Source organism: Lupinus angustifolius, chromosome LG04 (genome assembly GCF_001865875.1).
Source record: "Lupinus angustifolius cultivar Tanjil chromosome LG04, LupAngTanjil_v1.0, whole genome shotgun sequence".
NCBI lineage: Eukaryota > Viridiplantae > Streptophyta > Magnoliopsida > Fabales > Fabaceae > Lupinus > Lupinus angustifolius.
In genome coordinates, this window is record NC_032012.1 from 5697425 (window position 1) to 5717020 (window position 19596).

Here is a 19596-nt window from a genome sequence, read left to right on the forward strand (position 1 = left end):
CTCCTCAGTAACCACTCTAAGTGGTGTAATAAACAAGTATATATAGATAAATTAGTTTTAATATATGGAATCTCTCATCATTAACTTGGACTAAATTTCACCTTACCTCAATTTTTGGGATCCTGCAATGACTTGCCCTAATATTTAACCAACTAGTGGGATTTCTCTTTGCTTTTGTTTGAAGAAAGTGGCTTAAGTAAGGTAAAGGGTATTCAAGTCAAAAGCAACATTGGAAGTTGACATGGGTTGGAAAGAGACAACCCAGTCCAAAAGAATAGTGTGTTAAGAATATATCTATATAAGGCAAACTAAGCCAATATGAGAAGGCCTTGAGGGGTGATAAGCTAAGACAATACAATACTTCTAAGGAAAGCTAAGACCCTTAATAAACCAAACACAAATCCTCTCATTTACCTCTTTTCCTTCTCAGCCTCCAAAATATTCAAACAAGAAAAGAAACGAATTTCATTGCATGGTTTAGCATTATATCTATCCTTCATCTAAGCCACTTTGGAATTCTACAATCTCTAACTTTCTTCCTTGGTCACTATGGTAACATTCATCTCAGCAATGACTATCACCTATGTTTTTCTTGCACTTTTTCTCTCTTCAGGTGCTCTTCTTGTTCTGTTTTGCTTTCTTCTCTAAGCTTTTTTATTTTTGGCTTTTCATTTTGCATACCATATAGAGCATTTTCTTTCTTTAGTGATAAAACTATAGTTATATGTATATTCGAAGTGACACTTTTGGCGACACCTTGTATTATAAACCTGAAAGGTGTCATCAAAAGTGTTGTTCAAGGTGTACATGAAAAAACATTCATCACTAATAACTCCAATAATATTGATTAGTATTAATACATTTAATTTATTGTGCAATCACAGATATTGGAATTATTCCACACGTTGAATCTCTTGGAATCAACTATGGTCAAGTTGCTAACAATTTGCCAGAACCAGATAAAGTACTCGAACTTTTGAGCACCCTTAGGCTCACAAAAACAAGAATCTATGACACCAACCCACAGATTCTGAGTTCTTTTGCTAATTCAAACATTGAAATAATTGTGACTGTTGAAAACGAGGTACTAAGCCAGTTAGATGATCCACAACAAGCACTTCAATGGGTAAGCAGCCACATCATACCCTACCTACCTGAGACAAAGATAACAGGTATTCAAGTAGGGAATGAGGTCTTCACTGATGATGATGACACTCTTCTTCAGCACCTTGTGCCAGCAGTGGTGAACATTCATAATGCACTATCTAGGTTAGGATACTCAAACATCCAAGTTTCAACACCTAGCTCCTTAGCAGTGCTTCAGAATTCTTATCCTCCTTCAGCTGGTAGCTTCAAAAGTGAGATAAATGGGATCATGTTCCAGTTTTTGAACTTCTTGTCAACCACTAGGACCCCCTTTTGGATCAATGCATACCCTTATTTTGCTTATGAGGATGATCCAAGTACCATTCCTTTGGACTATGTGCTAGGTAATAATCCTAATGCAGGAATGGTTGACCCTTATACCAAGTTACACTATGATAATATGCTTTATGCGATGGTCGATGCTGTTTATTTTGCCATTGCTAAAATGGGATTTAGAAATATAGAGGTTAGGGTCTCTGAGACTGGTTGGCCTTCAAAAGGTGACCCTAATGAGGTTGGTGCCTCACCACAGAATGCTGCAACTTATAACAGGAATTTGATTAGAAAGCAAATGGCAAATGAAGGGACACCTTTGACTCCTAGAATGAGATTGGAAGTGTACTTGTTTGCATTGTTCAATGAAGATATGAAACCCGGACCAACATCAGAAAGGAACTATGGCCTCTTTCAACCTAATGAATCCATGACTTATAATGTAGGATTATTTGTTTCAACCATACCAAAATCAACTTCAACACCAACTTCAACTTCAACACAAACTTCAACGTCAACATCAACATCAACTTCCTCAGCTTCATTTTTCGTTACCTCCTCTTCCACCAAGACAAAGGTAAAACCTTAAATGTTATATTATTCTTTTCCATCATAACGTTTGTTTAGTTTACGGCAGAACTTATATTATATGATGGGAGTAGAACATGTATGCAATTTGAAGGGCATGTGTGTAATTAATGATTGATACAATTGTAATCAACTAACCATACATGTCATTAAAATATTTTCAAGTATTCTATCTTTTTCTTTTATATAGGTAATTATTAAATTTTGGCTGATGTAAATTTAATTATATTCTTTAGGTCATTTTTTGTTCTTTATATCCATCTATTTTTTTACTGTGGAACAGGTAGCACCAAAGGAGTATCAAAGCTTGGTCTTCTGGATTGTGCATTTTCTGATTTTAACCTTAGTGTGAAGAGTATTACATTCCATAGGAATTCATGTGTACACACTAGGTAAAGTTGGAACTTGGGATTATATATACTTCTTTCAAGTGGATAAAAGGAGCTCAGCCCCTAAGCAAAGGCACTTCACTCTCTTAAAGGTACCCTATTTTGCAAAAAATAGGACCAACCCACTATCCAAACGATTGGGCAACAAAATCAGCAATACGGCTTAAAAAGTAAGTAATAATTCAATGAGAAGAATGGAAGATTACCCAACATGTTCATCATCAAGTGGCTGTACTTAAATCCAATTACCCCACCATTAGTTACACTACAGGAACAAGCATGTGATGGTGACGTGAAATTGATTTATTTTAGGTAGATAAGGGACAAAAGCCAACCTCATTCTTTCAATGCAAGATGTTGCAAAAGAATAAATTCTACTTTTAAGTTTTTAATTATCAAATAACAAATACATATCTTGTATGTTGCTTCAGTATGTAAAGTTAAGTTTATGACTTTTATTTCTATCTCACATTTTGCATATTTGATTATGTTCTTTTTTGGTACACTATTTGATTTCACCCCTTTGCAAATGACATTTGAATTATCAACATTTTTAAGAGTTAAAGGTAGACATATTAACAACTTTAGTTTGGTATTTACTCCCAAAAGAACTTCTGATTTGAAACATCAGTTTTTATTTAAATTTAATGAGTTTGGAGGGTAATAAAGTTTGTATAATGGTTCAATGCATCATTCATTATATACAAATTTTAAACTTTGGTAAATTTTAATATATAAATGATGGATAATATATCGAGAATATAAAAGATGTTAGGTCACATAATTTCATGCTGAAAATAGTAACTAGATTAAGCTCTCCATATAATAATGACTATGTAATTGGAATTCCTAACAATTACTAGGAAAATTTTGGTTATAGACTTTAGTATAAACAATAGTAAAAACCTTTTAGTTACTAATTTCATTCATCTAAAGAGGAAAATGGAGTTACTGCTTTGAGGACAGGTTACTGAGGTTAGGCTTCTCTGCCAAATGCATCACCTTGGTTGTTAAGAAGAGCTATCTATTTTCCAATTTGAGTATACAAATTATGTTATGGACATGAAATTTTTGTCGGGTGCATTCTGAAAGGGTGTATATTTAAAAATTATAATACAGGTCCTAAGATTATCATTTCTTCTCTCTTTTGCACCTTTTGACATCCGAATATGCGAGAGTATAAAGTTCAATAAATTATGTTACACTGAAAACTTAAATAAAGTGTATAAAGTTAAGGCTGTGTTTGGTTTTTTTTTATTATCCTGAGGAGGACAATGGGGCGGTCCTGTTTTATTCTCTTGGCCTAATAACCGTCAGCATTATGTCATTACCGCCACTTTTCCAAAAGGTGTCTTTATGAATAGTTTATGGATCATGTAAAGGATATAGATAAAGAAACAATAATAAACTTGGTATTAAAATCACCTCGTTTTCTTCTTATTTTAATGGAATTTTTAATACAAAATTCATATAAAATGTCTCTCTTTGCATACTGATTAACATTCTCTCTAATTTATTTATTTATTGATAACATTATAATTTTGGTCCTTCTATTTTTCTTCATTCTAAAAAAGAGGACAACCAAACCTCAACATAATGAAATTGATGAGGATTGGTCTGATCTTGGACATATCTAACGTGGTGCACGTGAATCCCTCAAATTCTGAAGCTGACTCCCTAATTAACAATTTTTCTTTTCTTTGTGGGTATCATAAAATAGAAGGGCAAATCTCAAATGAATCCCACATTGCCACCAACAATATTTGTGTTATCAAAATATTTTGTTGAACATACTGCTTTGAAGAAACAACATGGCAACATTTTGTCCTTCAGTGATTTAATGTATATATAATAACACGTATCCCAAAGTAGGGGTTTATGGCATAACTTCAGCATGTGAAGTGCTACTCCATGATATATTGTTGACACGCCACATAGAAAAATTGATTAGGAAGAATTGTAGATCAATTTATTTTAGTATATAACATTTCCTAATTAAGTCGGTTGGTTTAGGATTAGTAAGATGTAATTATTTCCTGAATGTTTACTAAACTCGCAAGTGAATATTTAGTGCTGGATTTTAGCTTTCTACTATTTTTTTAGTTTAAAACATTGAGATCCCAATTATTGTTTTGCAAAAACATCTTTAATCATTGTCTAGAATATTCACAAAATGAACCATATTGCATGGGTAAACACTAAACACCTTGAAGCCTAAGAGTGCCAAAAGAAGAGTTCTCCTTTCCGATGCGAATGCATTAGCTATTTTTAAGAATATGGGTGGCCCAAATACACGATCCTTGTCATTTTATGTCATCAAAAATTGTGCTAAAGTGAATATATCTAAAGTTTATCATGGTGGTGAAAAAGACTTCAAGAAAGTTTCCCTAAAATAGAGGTGTTACTATGTCTAGCTATTCGAACCCCTAAACTGCCACAAGGTTTTTCCTGGTAATTTTATCCCAGCTAACATAATGGGTAATCCTCTGAGCCGAAGATGCTTAGATAAAGTCTCTTACTGTTGCGTCAATTTTGTTGCACACAGACTGAGACAACCAACTAATAATAAGTAGGAATGGAACATGTGACAAATTTTGTAAGCGTTAATCTCTCTGGCTTATTTAGAAGATAAACTTTCCAATAGGCCAACCTATTCAGCAAATTTTCAATGATGAAATGGTAGTCTTCCTTCTTGGGTCGACCATGGATGATTGTGAGTCCCAAATAATTTCCAATGCTGGATGTGAATCATATTGAAGAGATGGAACTGAGTTTGTCCTTTTCCCTCTTCCTCAAAAACTTGTGTAATAAGATGGGCATGAGATATTTTTGCTTTAATAAACAAGAGAGCATCATCGGGAAACAGAAGGTGAAGATAGAAGGACCATTTGAGGGTATTTTAATTGGAAGCCACCTCTTCTTATGAACCTCTTCAGTAATTTCTACAGACAATTTTTGGAAGGACCATTTTCTTCTTAGATTTATTCATGTAGTGAATGATCTCCTGCAAAATGATGTCATTATCAGCAATGTCATGACCCAAGAGGAAGCTTCTTTGAAGGGGGTCAATTAACTCAAAAAGGATAAGCCTTAGTCTATAAACCAGAACTTCAGTGATCAACTTGTAGATGACATTGCATTAGTTGATCGGTCTAAAATCATTAAAGTGCTTCGACAATCAATCTTGGGGATCAAGGCAATAAGTGTCTCATTAATGCTGGCGTCAAATTCTCCAAAAGTTAATGCATCTCTAATAGGTGCATACACATTGTCACCAATGATGTGCCAAAACTGCTTAAAGAAAATGACTTGGAAGCCATTACGACCAGATGTTTTAAAAGAGTTAAAAGAATTAAGAGCAAACCATACCTCCTATTTGGAAATAGTTTGAGAACGATAGACAACATCAGCATCTCTAACAGTGGCAAAGTTGGGTGTATGAAACTCGCCATTTACATTGTTACAGTTGTTAGTCAACACAGTTTTGAAACATTTATTAGCTTCTTCAGAAAGAATATCATGGTCGAACACGTCAAATGAGACAATTTAGTCGTATTGTGTAGTTTAACCATAAAATTATCTTAGTTTTTTTTTTTAATCAAAGGGTAAGAACCCCACATATATTAAAATAGGAACATCAATACAAGACAAAGTTAGTTAGAGAATCTATAGTTAGGCAATCTTAATCTATTTCTATTAAAATCCTCTACTATGATAGTAGGGATTTCATTCCACCAAGTAAACGATCTAGACCGAATTCCAAAATTTGTAAGTCTATCCACACAAGCATTGCCTTCCCTATGAATGTGTGTGATCCAGCAATCCATGGACTCCATCAAAGCTTTGCATAATGGCCATTTGTTCATGAGCTTCTAGGGGATGTTGATTAAACCATTAAACATTTGAGTTACCAATAGAGAGTCACACTCCAACCAAATATAATTTCATCCCTTTTGATTAGCAAAGTAAATTGCCATCAAAGTAGCATTTAATTCTGCAAAGAGAGCATGTTGAGACTCAAAAAAATCAGAGAAACCACCCAAGAAGTAGCCATTATGATCCCTGAATATTGCTCCACCTCCAGCTAGACCCGATGCACCATGAGCAGCACCATCAGAATTTATCTTTATTCTGCCCATAGGAGGAGGATACCATATCATTTCCTTAATGCCAGGAGCTTTCCTGAAATTAATTGAAACGTGAAGACTTCTCAGGATTGAGAAGTCATGAATAGAAGAGTTGGCAAAGGAATTTGTTGAGTTTCTAGATAAAGAAGTTGCTACTTTGATCTTGATGATTGCTTGGCTAAGAAGAATGTTTTTGTCTTCAAATCTACTCTTGTTTCTGCATTGCCAAATAGTGTATATGGAATGTATGATGGCAGATGTGAACACATCTTTAAGTTGGATACTTCCATTCAGATTGTTGTTAAGGATGTAATAGATGGAGGATGAATTGATAGGAAAAGCAAATGTGCAGCTTATCCAATTCCAAATATCCTTAGCAAAAGGACATAGGAGAAATAGGTGTTCAGAATTTTCCTCACTTTTCTTGCAAAGATTGCATCTAGAAGCCATTGAATAGCCTCTAGCCTTCAGTTTTTCATCTGTAGGAAGTCTATCCATAATCAATCTCCAAGTTGTAAAGGACTTGGAAGGGGGAATGTAGGTAGACCAGATTTGTTTACACCAATTCAGATCTTGAGTAGTAGGCTTGATACTGTTAAAAGCCTCCTTGAGGCTTAGCTTACCATCATTAGATTGTTGCCACACCAAGTTGTCTTTGTTGTTGGAGATGTACATATGCGAAATTTATAGGGCAATTGATGGAAACATATTAGCTAACTCCTGAGGAATTATCCAGTTGAAGTTTGTAGTGAAATCAGCTACTGAAGCCAGCATACTAGAGTGTAATTCAGGTGAGATATTGAGCAAATCAACTAGGGTTCTCCCCAACCAGTTGTCTGTCCAAAAGTTGATATCCCTACCATCCCATATTAGCCACATGGAGTTGGATATTGCAAGCTGCATATTGGCTTTAATACCTGGCCAGATTGAGGACTTATAGTATTTTTAGGATTGCCAAATCTTTTCCTGAAGAAAGTTGCCCACTCTTGATCAGATGAGAGCGTGTCCCAGGCTAGCTTAAGCATAGCAGTCTAGTTTATAGTATTTAGGGACCTCAATCATAGCCCCCTGCTTTAGTATTAGAATAGATTTTGGACCAAGTAATTGTGACCAACTTCTTTACCTTGACATCCCCTGACCAAATAAAATTCATGATGCAAGAATCCAAGTGCTTTAACAACTGAGAAGGCCAGTTATATATGTCAAAGCTATATATCAGCATGCCCTCTATTACTGATTTGACAAGCTCAACCCTATCCATTATTAATAATGTTGAACCCTTCCACTTATCTAGCTTAGTGATTATTCTATCAGCAATACCATGCAGATGGCTCTTCATAGGCTTCCCTTTAAAAAGAGGGACACCCAGGTATTTGACAGGGAGACTACCCACATTGAAGCCTAGATATGATGCCAAGTTTGCTATTTTCATAGCAGAAGCATTGGCTATGTAGAACTTGCATTTGTTGGTATTCATGCTCTGAACAGAAACTTGAGCATAGTCAATGATTAGGTGTTTGAGAGCTATCAAATCTCTTTTAATACCTCTACAAAAGATTAACACATCATTTGCATATAGAACATGTGAAGGAGTGAGTAAGTTCCTAGGACCAGCAATAGGTTTGATCTTTCCAGCCTCTAAGAGTTTTGTAATTCCTCTGCTAAGAACCTCTTCAACCAAACAGAAAAGAAGGGGAGATAACGGATCCCCTTGTCTGACCCCTCTTTTGCAGTTAAAGAATCATATGTTCTTACCATTGATGTTTATTGAGAGCTTTGCAGAGTGGAGTATTGTGTTTATCTAGGTGATGAATCTCATATTGAAACCAAAAGCTTTTAAAGTGTCCAACATAAAATTTCAGTCAAGTGTATCAAAAGCTTTCCTTATGTCAAGCTTGATGGCCATGTTTCCACCAAACATTTTGTGCTCTAGCATATTGATGGCCTCAGAGGCTATGCAAATGCAATCTTGGATAGATCTGCCCTTGATAAAGCCTATTTGTTGAGGAGAAACAATTCTACCAGCTATGGAAGCAAGTCTAACAGCAATAACCTTTGTGATTATTTTGAACTGGAAGTTGGCCAAGGTAATAGGCCTATAATCCTCAATCTTCGTAGCATTAGATTCATTAAGGATTAAAACCACACTATTGGAGTTCATGTTTGGAAGGATCCAACCAGAATTGAAGAATTGATTGACTAAGTTACATACATCCTTACCAACTATATCCCAGTAAGTTTGATAAAAACAACCACCAAATCCATCTGGACCAGGAGCACCATCCCCATTCATTGAGAACACAGCATCCTTGATTTCCTCTGTAGATGGCACACAGGTCAGAGAATGGTTCTCTGCCTCAGTTACTAGGCAAAGGATAACCTCACTAATGAGGGAATTATTAGCAGTGACATTTAGAGAGCCAAATAACTCAGTAAAATAATATAGAGCATGATGAGCAATTTCCTCCTGATCAGTGATCACCTCCTCGCCAACCTTTAAGAGATTCATGGATTTGGATACCTGTCTGATTTTGGTCACTCTATGAAAGAAGCTTGTGTTCCTGTCATCATTAATGTGACAATTCACTCTAGCTTTCTCCTTCCAAAATTCCTCTTCCATATTTAGAGCAATGACAAGACTTCTTTGGGCCATTACTTGTTGATCCAAATAGTCATTGTCCTGACCAAGCTCATTGATGCAATTCTGAATTATTTGAACCTCATTCAATGCCTCTTGCACCTTTTGATGAACATTGCCAAACATATTCACATTCCAAACTTTGAGTACAGTTTTGAGCCTTTTGAGCTTAGATGGAAATATGAACATTGGACAACCATACACCCTAACTCTCCAAGATTCCTCAGTGACCCTAATGCAATCAGGATGCTTCAACCACATTTTGTGGAATCTGAAAGATGATATTCTGGTATGATCAGAAATGTTAGAGCAAAGTAGAATTGGATGATGATCAGAAGAGATTTTGGGAAGAGTACAACAAGAGACCTGGTGCCAATTTGAAAACCACTCCTCATTACAGATAGCCATGTCCAGCCTCTTTTCAGTTAGAGCAGGACCTCTTATCTTGTTAGACCAAGTAAACTCAGCACCTCTAGTGGTTAGGTGTATAAGTCCAACATTATTAGAAAAGGTTTTAAAATCCTCTGAGGGAATTCTAGATCCCCTGTACTCATTAGACCCAAGAATTACATTAAAATCCCCTATACAACGCCATGAGCCAACATGAACCTCCATTAAGTTTGTGATTTCAGACCAAGGGAGCCTTCTAGCTATATAACTAGTGTTTGCATACATTGCACAAAGGAAGAAGGTTTTGTTCTAAATGGAGACAGCAATAGAGATTTGTTGATCTGCTGAGGAGAGCATAGTAGGAACAAGGTTTTTACTACACAATCCCCAAATGCTTGGAATCAAAGTATTCCTACAATTCACTGTGAACACTTTTAGATTTAATTCCTCCCATAAGGTATGACTAATTTCCTGCAAAACTATTTTAGGCTCAGCTATGAAAACCATATTAGGCTTGTTAGCATGAACCATATTCTTAAGCATCAACCTAGTGTTTAGGTTGTCAATACCTCTACCATTTCATTAGAGGACCTTCATTGAGTTGAGATTAGATAGCCACCCCTTCGGGTATAATGCACATTCCCTTGACTACTTTTCCTTTTTTGCTTTCTTTTTTGTGACTTGGTTAAAACATCAGTGAAGGCACCCTCTTCCTCCACTTCTTCCTCAACCTCATCCCATGTGTCATTAGCCCACAGTTTACCCATAATTCTCATATCCTTAACAGCATTCTGATTTTCCATATCCTCCAATGGTTGTATTGTGACATGATCCTTCTCAAACTGATTTGCTTCATCTGGTAATTCCTCCAGAGCGTCTTCCACTCTTGTGCAACTAACCTCCTCATCAGATGAATCATTTATTCATTCAGCTTGGATAGGAGGCCTGACTTTGTCCATTTTGTCAAGGTGAGCTTCCTCTGTAATATCTAAGTTTAAGTTGATGAACAGTTCAGGTTCTTTTATATTAGAAGTGACCTTTTCCACTACCTTTGGAGTCCTAGCTGGTTTTTGGTCCACTACAGATTTTCTTTTAGCTGACTTCCTACAGTTAGAAGCTAAGTGACCTATGGCTTGACACCCAAAACAGAAATCGGGGAGGTTATCATATTCTATGTTCACAAAGAAAGCAAAGCCCTCCCTCTCCACCAATATCTGATCTGGAAGGTTGGCTTTTAGATTGATATCAACAAGAACTTTCGCAAAGTGACCAAAAGTTCTGTTGTTTGTTGCTTCATCCAACGAAATAGGGGTACCAATACCACCTACTATTGAGAAAATAATCCTTGGACTCCAATACTCTTGAGGCAAACCAACAATATTAGGCCAACTTTGGCAGTGAGACATTCTTTGCAGGCTTGGATTAAAGTCTGGTGTCCATAAGAAAAGCCAAAGTAGACCAGGCTTTAGGCTCCAAGAGCCTATGGCACACACAGAGCGCATGTCTTCCACAGTGGAGAAGGAGAATACGAAAAAACCCTTCCCAAGTGATATTATATTCCATTTCCCTATCATACTCCAAAGAGTAGTGAGCTTAGATTTCATATCAGCAAACTTAATGGGAGTGCCACCCTTCGAAAGAATGATTCTACCATGTAAATGGCTCTTTCATCTTTGGAGATCAGCTTGATAGTCTTCCTCAGGTATTTTTATGGCAACTGCATCTCCTTTGTACATGGTTGAGGAAGTTGAGAAACATGTATATCATAGGTGTTCTTCACCACTTGAGCAAAGGATTTTGAAGGAGGATGAGGAGGATGATTAGTAGCTTCCTGATTACCACCGATAAAAGATCATGGAATGAAGTGTTCACTAGACATTTTAGAGAAAAGAAGAATGACTAGATGTTCCCAAAAAGTTGGAATTGCCTAAACCCTAACAGAGCCATCGGGGGATGGGAAATTGTCCCTGAAGGATATCATGTAATGTTGTTGAATCATAAAATTATCTTAGTACTGCATCTTTTGTATTAATTATAAAAATAGTGTAACTTTTTATAAATCGACTACATGATAGCCGTTTTTTCTTTTTTATTTCTCTTGGTCCCACCAAAATCGATTACCATGTAGCCAATTTATAAAAAGTTATACTACTTTTATAATTAATACAAAATGTGCACTACTACGATAATTTTATGGTCAAACTACACCATATAAGTAAATTGTCTTGTCAAAATCATTAGAAAGAAGATAGATTATTAATCTTGTTGCGTCTTCAACTCCTGATAGCTTGTGTATGTGTAGAAAAAATTTATGATTTTGTTGTCATTTGTCAAGTTCCACCCATTTCTCACGAAATTTTTTATTAGTATAACTCCTCATGAGAAAGGATTTGGTCATACTCATTTTGCAGCTGGTACAGTGTGTGCAATTAGCAGCAAGTCACGCTTACTTTTATTACTTTTCATATTTTTCTTCTTTTTTATTTTTTATACTTTAAAAATTCTTAAATAGACCAATTAACTATCAAGCTTCTAGGTGGAACATGATTTTGTAACAACAATGAATTCCAACATCAACCATATTTTCTTGGTTCTTTTTTTTTTTTTTGAACCCATCATGATTGGTTTGATTCTCTAATTAACCCTGATAACTAGGGGTGACAATTGGATGGATTTGAATTTGAATTGTAATGGATGGATAAAAAATTATCCATCAATCCATATAAATTCATTACATCACATTTTTAAATTATCCAATTCATTCATATTCAATGGATTGCAATCCATCCATTCTATCTATGTATCCATTTTAATGGATTGTATGGATGGATATCCAACCTACTTTTTTTTTTAATTTGAACAAAATATTTTTAATAAAGCAATTTGAAGAAAAAAAATTAAAAATTATTATTTAATAAAGCATTTTTAAATAACAATTTTAAATAACATTTTTAAAAAGTGTTTTTAAAAAAAAATTACTTTTAAAAAACACTTTTTAAAAAATAATTTTCTTAAAAAACACTTTTAACATGCATTTTTTTTTATAAGCACTTTTGAAAAGGTGAATTTGTGAAGTTTTTTTATAAGCACTCTTATTGGCAAAAAACTATGGTGCAACATAATTGGTAGGAGTATAAAAGTTCAGTTCGGTTTTTGACACAATTTAATGACCGAACCGAACACAAAGATATGGTTTTGTTCTACTAGATTAACCACAAATTTTATTTAGGAATCGAACTGAACCGATCATTAATGGTTCGATTCGGTTCCGCGGTTTTTCAACTTTAAAAAAAAAAAACCCTCTAAGAAATAGTTGAACAAAATTTGCAAAATATAGAGTCAACTAAATGAATACTAAACACATCAATAATAAAAGGATTTAATATTTTTTTAGTAAAACAATAATAATTCAACATCTCAACTCACTACAAACTTGAAATTTTAGTCCACAAAATCTTCAATGTCCAACAAAATTTAAGAATGACAAATTTGGTATCAATTCTTTAGTCCAAGAATAACACCTAATACTCCACATCGTTAGTAATGTCCTCAAGTTCTTTCTTTATTTTAGTTTAGTTCCTTAATTTCTTTATTTAATTAATTTCATCAGTGATTAGTTTTCTTTCTATCTTCTGAATGGATAATAGATATTTAGGTTTGTTTACTAAATTATTTTTAGTCTATATGTATTAATAGTCATAAATTCTTAATCATATTTTTATCTCATAACTTTAAAGCTTAACCATCCAAATATAAAATAAAATTATTTTTTAATATGTGGTTTGGTTCGGTTCTAACGGTTTCAAAATTTACAAAACCGGGAACCGAATTGAACTTAAATGGTTCCAAATAAAAAAACTGAATCGAACTGCGGAACCGAACCAAATCGCATTTTATGGTTCAGCTTCACGATTTAAACCGGAACCGCTTACATCCCTAATAATTGGAACTTCCATAAGTTGTATGCAATAGTCCATTATCCTGAAATATTTTATTTTGTTATATATTATCACATTAGTAAATAACCAAAATGATATATTTATACTTTGCTTTAAGATATTAGGGTAAAGCATTAAGGCCGAAATCGTTTATACTTTTTTTATAATCACTTTTTAAAATCACAATTACAATTTTCAACTTTTGTAATGCATGGGGGATTATGCTTAGAAATGTGAGAGATATTTTTTATATTAATATTGAATTAATTGGAAAACTTGTTTTTATTTAATTTTTTTGAATGGATTGGGTATCTATCCTAATGGATATACTCAAAGATATTCATTGGATATAATGGATGGATTTGAATCCATCCATTATCAACATTATCCAATAGATTATATCCATTTAAATCCATTCATTATAACGGATGGATTTGTATGGATTTAATTTAGATGAATTTTGGATTATAGATAATTTTGACACCCCTACTGATATCCAACCACATGTTACTATATTTTTTATGGGCAAAAAGTAATTAAATTGAAGGTGTACTAAATATGCAAATAAATTACAAAAGAAGGAAACTAGAGTAATATACTATTCCGTGAGACATTTCCAAGGATTGACAGCCCAATCAGGACTAGTCACTAATTATAATGTCTAAGTCTTTTTTAGTAATGACAAGCATAAACTCACTCTCAAAATTTACTACAATTCAATTTTCACATTATATAAGAATATATATTCCTATTCATAATGCTAAAATGATAGCATCTTATTATTTTAATTTTGAAATACAAATATTAAGTTAAGTTGACTATTTTAAGAAACATTATTTATTTCTATTAAAAAAAATTAATTTACGTGTTAGACTCCATAGATATATACAAATCTATTCAATCAACATTGAATTGGTTCACTATGACTCTAAACATCAAAATATATTTTCTCAACCAAATTAACTTAGATAAATAGCTACCCAATTGTGTAACACTAGTTGCATCAATATTTGCTACACCCTATTCATCCCACTATTTTATCATTTTGATGTGAAAGCCTAGCCCAAAATGTAAATTATGTAACACTAGTTGCATCTATATTCATTACACCCGTTCATCCCACTATTTTATCATTTTGATGTGAAAGCCAAGCCCAATATGTAATTCTGTAACACTAGTTGCATCTATATTTGCTACACCCATTCATCCCACTATTTTATCATTTTCATGCGAAAGCCAAGCCCACAAATTGAAGAAAAAAACGGATTTCTTGTTGCAGCAACCCTGCCAAACCATATGCTGCAATGAAGGGTGGAAATATGTCAGACTTTGTTTTAAATAGGCCCAGCTTATATAGAATATAGGAGTCTGGGCCTAGCCTGTTAGCCCGTTTAATTTTTTTTTTCAAAACCTAAGTTTGGCATGTTTAAAAGCCTAGTCTGACATGTTAGTCTGTTTAAAGGTCTGTTATACTATATAATCTTGAAATGTGACATTATGTATAATTTAAATATGCTAATACTCATACTTTTAATTACACTTTTCTAACCCTAACAATTAAATTATATTTTTGTATACATTTTTATATTATAATTACATATATATTATAATATTACTTATATTAAAATTATATAAATATAAATATAATGCATAATATAACTAAATAGACCGGTCTGTTGAGTTTAATAGGTATTTTTTATGGCCTAAAGTCTGGTCTGTTAAAGTGTATTAGAGGTGGTAGAATTCTTTGAATGGGAAAACTTTCATTATGAATATGACATGTGATAATTCAAGGAGGCAATGATACATGCATATGAAGGAATTTTTTTGTTATATGGGTAATAGTTTCTGCTTAACCAGTACTATATCAATGTACATGATGCTATTCATTTGTTTATCTTTATACTTTTACATTATTATTTATGCAGTTTTTACGCGGTTCCCATTGAGTTGTTTTTGTAATTTATATTATCTATTTAACTATATAAAAAGAAATGTCCTAACATATTCACCTAGGACACCTAGCAGGCTGTAATTTCATTTTTTTCCCTCCCAAAACTTTCTCTCATTTCCAAACAACACGTGTCCTTTTGGATTCATCAATATACCTCAAATGAGAGTCTTTCCTCTTTCCCTGTTTTTCTCCTGTTTCGTACCATAACCTTTTCATTTCTTTAACTCTTTGTTTCATGTTGTTATTGTTAGTTAGAAACGAAACAACCGTTCGTTTTCCGAAGTGGTGCTTCGTGTTGTGCGTAGCACATCTGCCAATACTTAAAGGGAGTCGTGTATACCTCTATACCATCTCTCTTCTTCATGTTGTTTACAGATTTGTTGAGATAACATTTGGGTAAGAAAGAGATTGTTTTTGGTTTCTGGGTTTGGAAGGTAAATTTACAAGTCTGTTTCTGTTTTTTGAGTTTGGAAGGTAAGTTTTCACCATTTCATGTACTGTTGATTTTATTTCAATTTTAATACTTCAACGCATAAAAGAAAGTAGATTACCCGGATATATAGTTGTCAAAGGATTTGAAGGCTGAAAAACAATTCATCTTGCTCCGCTTCTGTCATGTTTGTGTTTCTCTTTCAAAAGAAAGCGCATGAGTGGAGAAGGAGAGGGAATGAGAAAGATGAAAAGATTGAAAAGTGGTTTTGTAACTGATTGGTTTGCCTCCTTGAACATTTGTGTGTCCTCATCAACATTGTAACTGTAGTATTTATAAGAGCTGAAAAACCTAAAACAAATGAACTCAGAAAAATTATAGCTTAATTATCTGCTATCCTTCTTCACGATTTAAAGAACGGGAAACTGTTATTTATACGCTTGTCCCTTATTCAAGGCAAAGCAGGAAAATATAAAACAATTCATGTTAATTGGCCGTACGATCTAGATCTTAGACATAAATGAAATTAAACATAAGTAGTTACTTCAAATATGAATTACTGTGCAAAATATTAGGTTATGCTATTTCATGGTTGACATGCCCCATATTTTCACGACCCGATTTTTTAGATAATATAGGTTACACAACTTAAGATAGAGAGAAAAAAATTATAACATTTTCTAAATGATTTGATGTTGCTACTATGTTTTAATGGCTAAAACATATCAAGCGTCATTTATGCCTAATTCTAGAATGCGATTGTCATTAAACTAAATTTTTAAGTTTGATAGTTGATTATGGATCAGGAGGATATTAACACTCCATTCTCCCAAATCAAACCGATATTCTCACTAATTGCATGAAATATTTTATATCCTAAACTATATAAATATTTATTATCTTATTATTATTTGTATTATTTAATTATTGTTTTCATTATTTAATTATTATTTATTAAAGGACTAAAATCATATATTGTTATTTTTACATCTAACAATAGTTTACTTTGCTTATACATATTTTTATATGCAAGAAATCAAAACTGTTTTTTGTAGTAGAAAATTGTTTTATTTGTTAAGTGTAGTTCAATTGTTTTAAAAGAACATAAGATATATATCATGATCATTTAAATGTTGAGTTAATGAAAATAAGTGAATACTCACTATTCTTCCTATATCCTTATTATGATTATTATTTTTATATTTTTGAGTTAATTTAGAAAATACCCATATTTATTTGATTTGGCACACATTATTTATTATTAAATAAAACATTATTATTACCATTACTATTTTTATTCGGTATTACTTATTATTGTTTTAAATTATTACTTTTTTCTCATTATTACTTATTGAATATTTTTATTCGGTATTACTTATTATTTCAAGTATTTTTTCTCATTATTACTTGTTGAATCATCACGATCTTTTACCCGACTTTATTGTAATTTACTAAAAAAACGATTTTTATTTAGTTGAATGGGGTTTTATTGCTCATATTTGATTAAGAGATGACTTTTGATTTTAATTATTATTACAAAGATTTAATATTAATTATTTTCGATTGTTATTAATTATTTACCCTAAAAAGGAACTTTTATTGATTCTTATTGATCAGAGGATAAATGTTTTTGAGGTATTGAGTGATTTAATTAATATTATTTACTAACTAAAAGTAAGTAGTTTATATTATTTTATCATTATTATTAGAGAAAATACAAACGTTAGAAAAAATTTAAAAATAAAAAAGATAGTAAGAAGGAATCAACCAAGAATGAGATAAAAAACAAATTAAACATATAAGAATCTGCGGGTGGAAGAGGGAAGAAGCAGCATAGGCAAATCTAGAAATATATGGAGTAGTGTCAGCAGGGAGAAAGGTTAGACTGTCACTGATATGGACTGTGTAGACCTCTCAAAATGGGTGGGTGTAGTCGGGTCGGCCAGCCAAAATACGAATATACACAAGGCTTAGGTATTTTATTAGGGATTTTCTATTGAATCTAAGCTTTTTAGTCTGGATCAATCGACCTATTTTAAAATCGTATTCGAGTCAGGCTTACTCGAATGTTTCTGAGTTTCCTACTTTTTCTTCTTTTGTACCTTTATTTGGTAATAAAACTTAGGGACTGTTGTTTGAGGGTAGAATTGTATAATATTGGGAATCACATTATAGGAATGCTATTACTACCATGTCATTCATAGGTATATTAAAATATATGTTTGGTTGACTTATTTATTGGAAATCTTTATTAACATTCATGATAATAACTTAAAACCATTTTTGTTTATGATATACATTCCTCAATATCAGAGGTGGATTAACTTAAATGTTAAGAGAGGCAATAATATTTAATTACATGTTAATTAATTATACATGTGGTAAAAAAATTATTTATTTCCTTTTCAATATTAATCACTATGTTGTATGCAATAAATTCATCTTCTATTTTCCTACCTAATTTTGTTTGGTTGTTTTCATTGTTGAAAATGATATTTATGTTAACCGAACCACAATAGTTAAGATAAGACGAACAATTTGATAAAACAAGACATGACTAACAACATATGGTTGAGAGTTTTTCAAACTTGAATGACTTAATAACACCAAGAATAAAATGTTGAAATTGACATCTTAAATTAATCTTCTCTCTTGCTCATTAAAACCCACAGCATATAATTGTTGGACAAAAATACATATATTATTAATATTAAATGAATTTTTATGATATATATTATCAATACATACATAATCTCTTTCATTATGTGTAAAGTATTTTCAAACTCAAATGAAGTCATATATTATAAGCAACATCATCATCTACATGTGTAAAAGAATTAGATCCATTTATGTATAAATTTTAGAATGACAAACAAGTTAGACTACATTTATTTATCAAGGTAGAATAGGGTAGAAATTAAAGGAATGTGAGCTTCAATGATTTACTTCATAAAAATACGTTTGGGTGTAGGTAAGTGAGTGTACGTGTTGTTTCAAAAAAATGTATTATTCTATGTGTCACTTGTTATGATTGGTTGAGAAAATGTATTTTATAATTTAAAAGTTTAATAATTAAGTATTTTTCAAGTATCATATGGATTGACATATTTTATGGAATAACAAATATGTTCATATGTGCAAAAATTCAGGGGGGGCAGCAGCCCCCACCTGCCCCTATAATCATCCGCCTCTGCTCAAAATAGATTGTATAGATTTCAGAATATAAATATTCTAAAAATATTATTTTATTTATCAATATAATTATATAATTGAGAAAACAAATATTAATACTTTTCAATGTATTATAATAAGGACAATAAATTTACACTAAATGATACTTGAATACAATTACGGAACAACAAAATGTTATTTAATTACTTAATTAATTAGTATTTAGTATAGAAACTATCTTTTAGTTACTTATTTTAACCTGAAGTGGAGGAGGAATCAAGGAATGAAAGAACGAAAATCAAGTATCATAACGTAGCTTCACATTACATATATAATATATAAATCCAAATAAAAAGAAAACATAGGAATGAAACATGGGTACAAATAGAAAGTTACAATTTTTAGATGTGGGAATGAAATATTCTCAAACTATTCCATAAGAATAAGAAAGCATTGAAACATGGAAAACATTTTCGTAGAAATTTTTTATACATGAGAATATTTTTTGACAATTTGAAACAGACACATCTATATATTATTCCTAACAATTAT

At 32.5% G+C, this 19596-nt stretch overlaps 1 protein-coding gene across 1 annotated transcript; it reads left to right on the top strand.

Moving 5' to 3' along the window:
• Positions 343 to 2820, top strand: LOC109345263 (glucan endo-1,3-beta-glucosidase 14-like). The gene is made up of 3 exons (XM_019584153.1): positions 343 to 613; positions 885 to 1996; positions 2291 to 2820. The coding sequence occupies exons 1-3, from the start codon at positions 550 to 552 to the stop codon at positions 2357 to 2359; spliced, it is 1245 nt and encodes a 414-aa protein (XP_019439698.1). The 5' UTR covers positions 343 to 549; the 3' UTR covers positions 2360 to 2820.

Excerpts from the sequence above, each read along its gene's own strand:
- LOC109345263 (XM_019584153.1), top strand. The coding sequence starts at position 550 with ATGGTAACATTCATCTCAGCAATGACTATCACCTATGTTTTTCTTGCA. Across the intron at positions 614-884 it reads TGCACTTTTTCTCTCTTCAG|ATATTGGAATTATTCCACAC; the intron begins GTGCTCTTCTTG and ends GTGCAATCACAG. Across the intron at positions 1,997-2,290 it reads CCTCTTCCACCAAGACAAAG|GTAGCACCAAAGGAGTATCA; the intron begins GTAAAACCTTAA and ends ACTGTGGAACAG.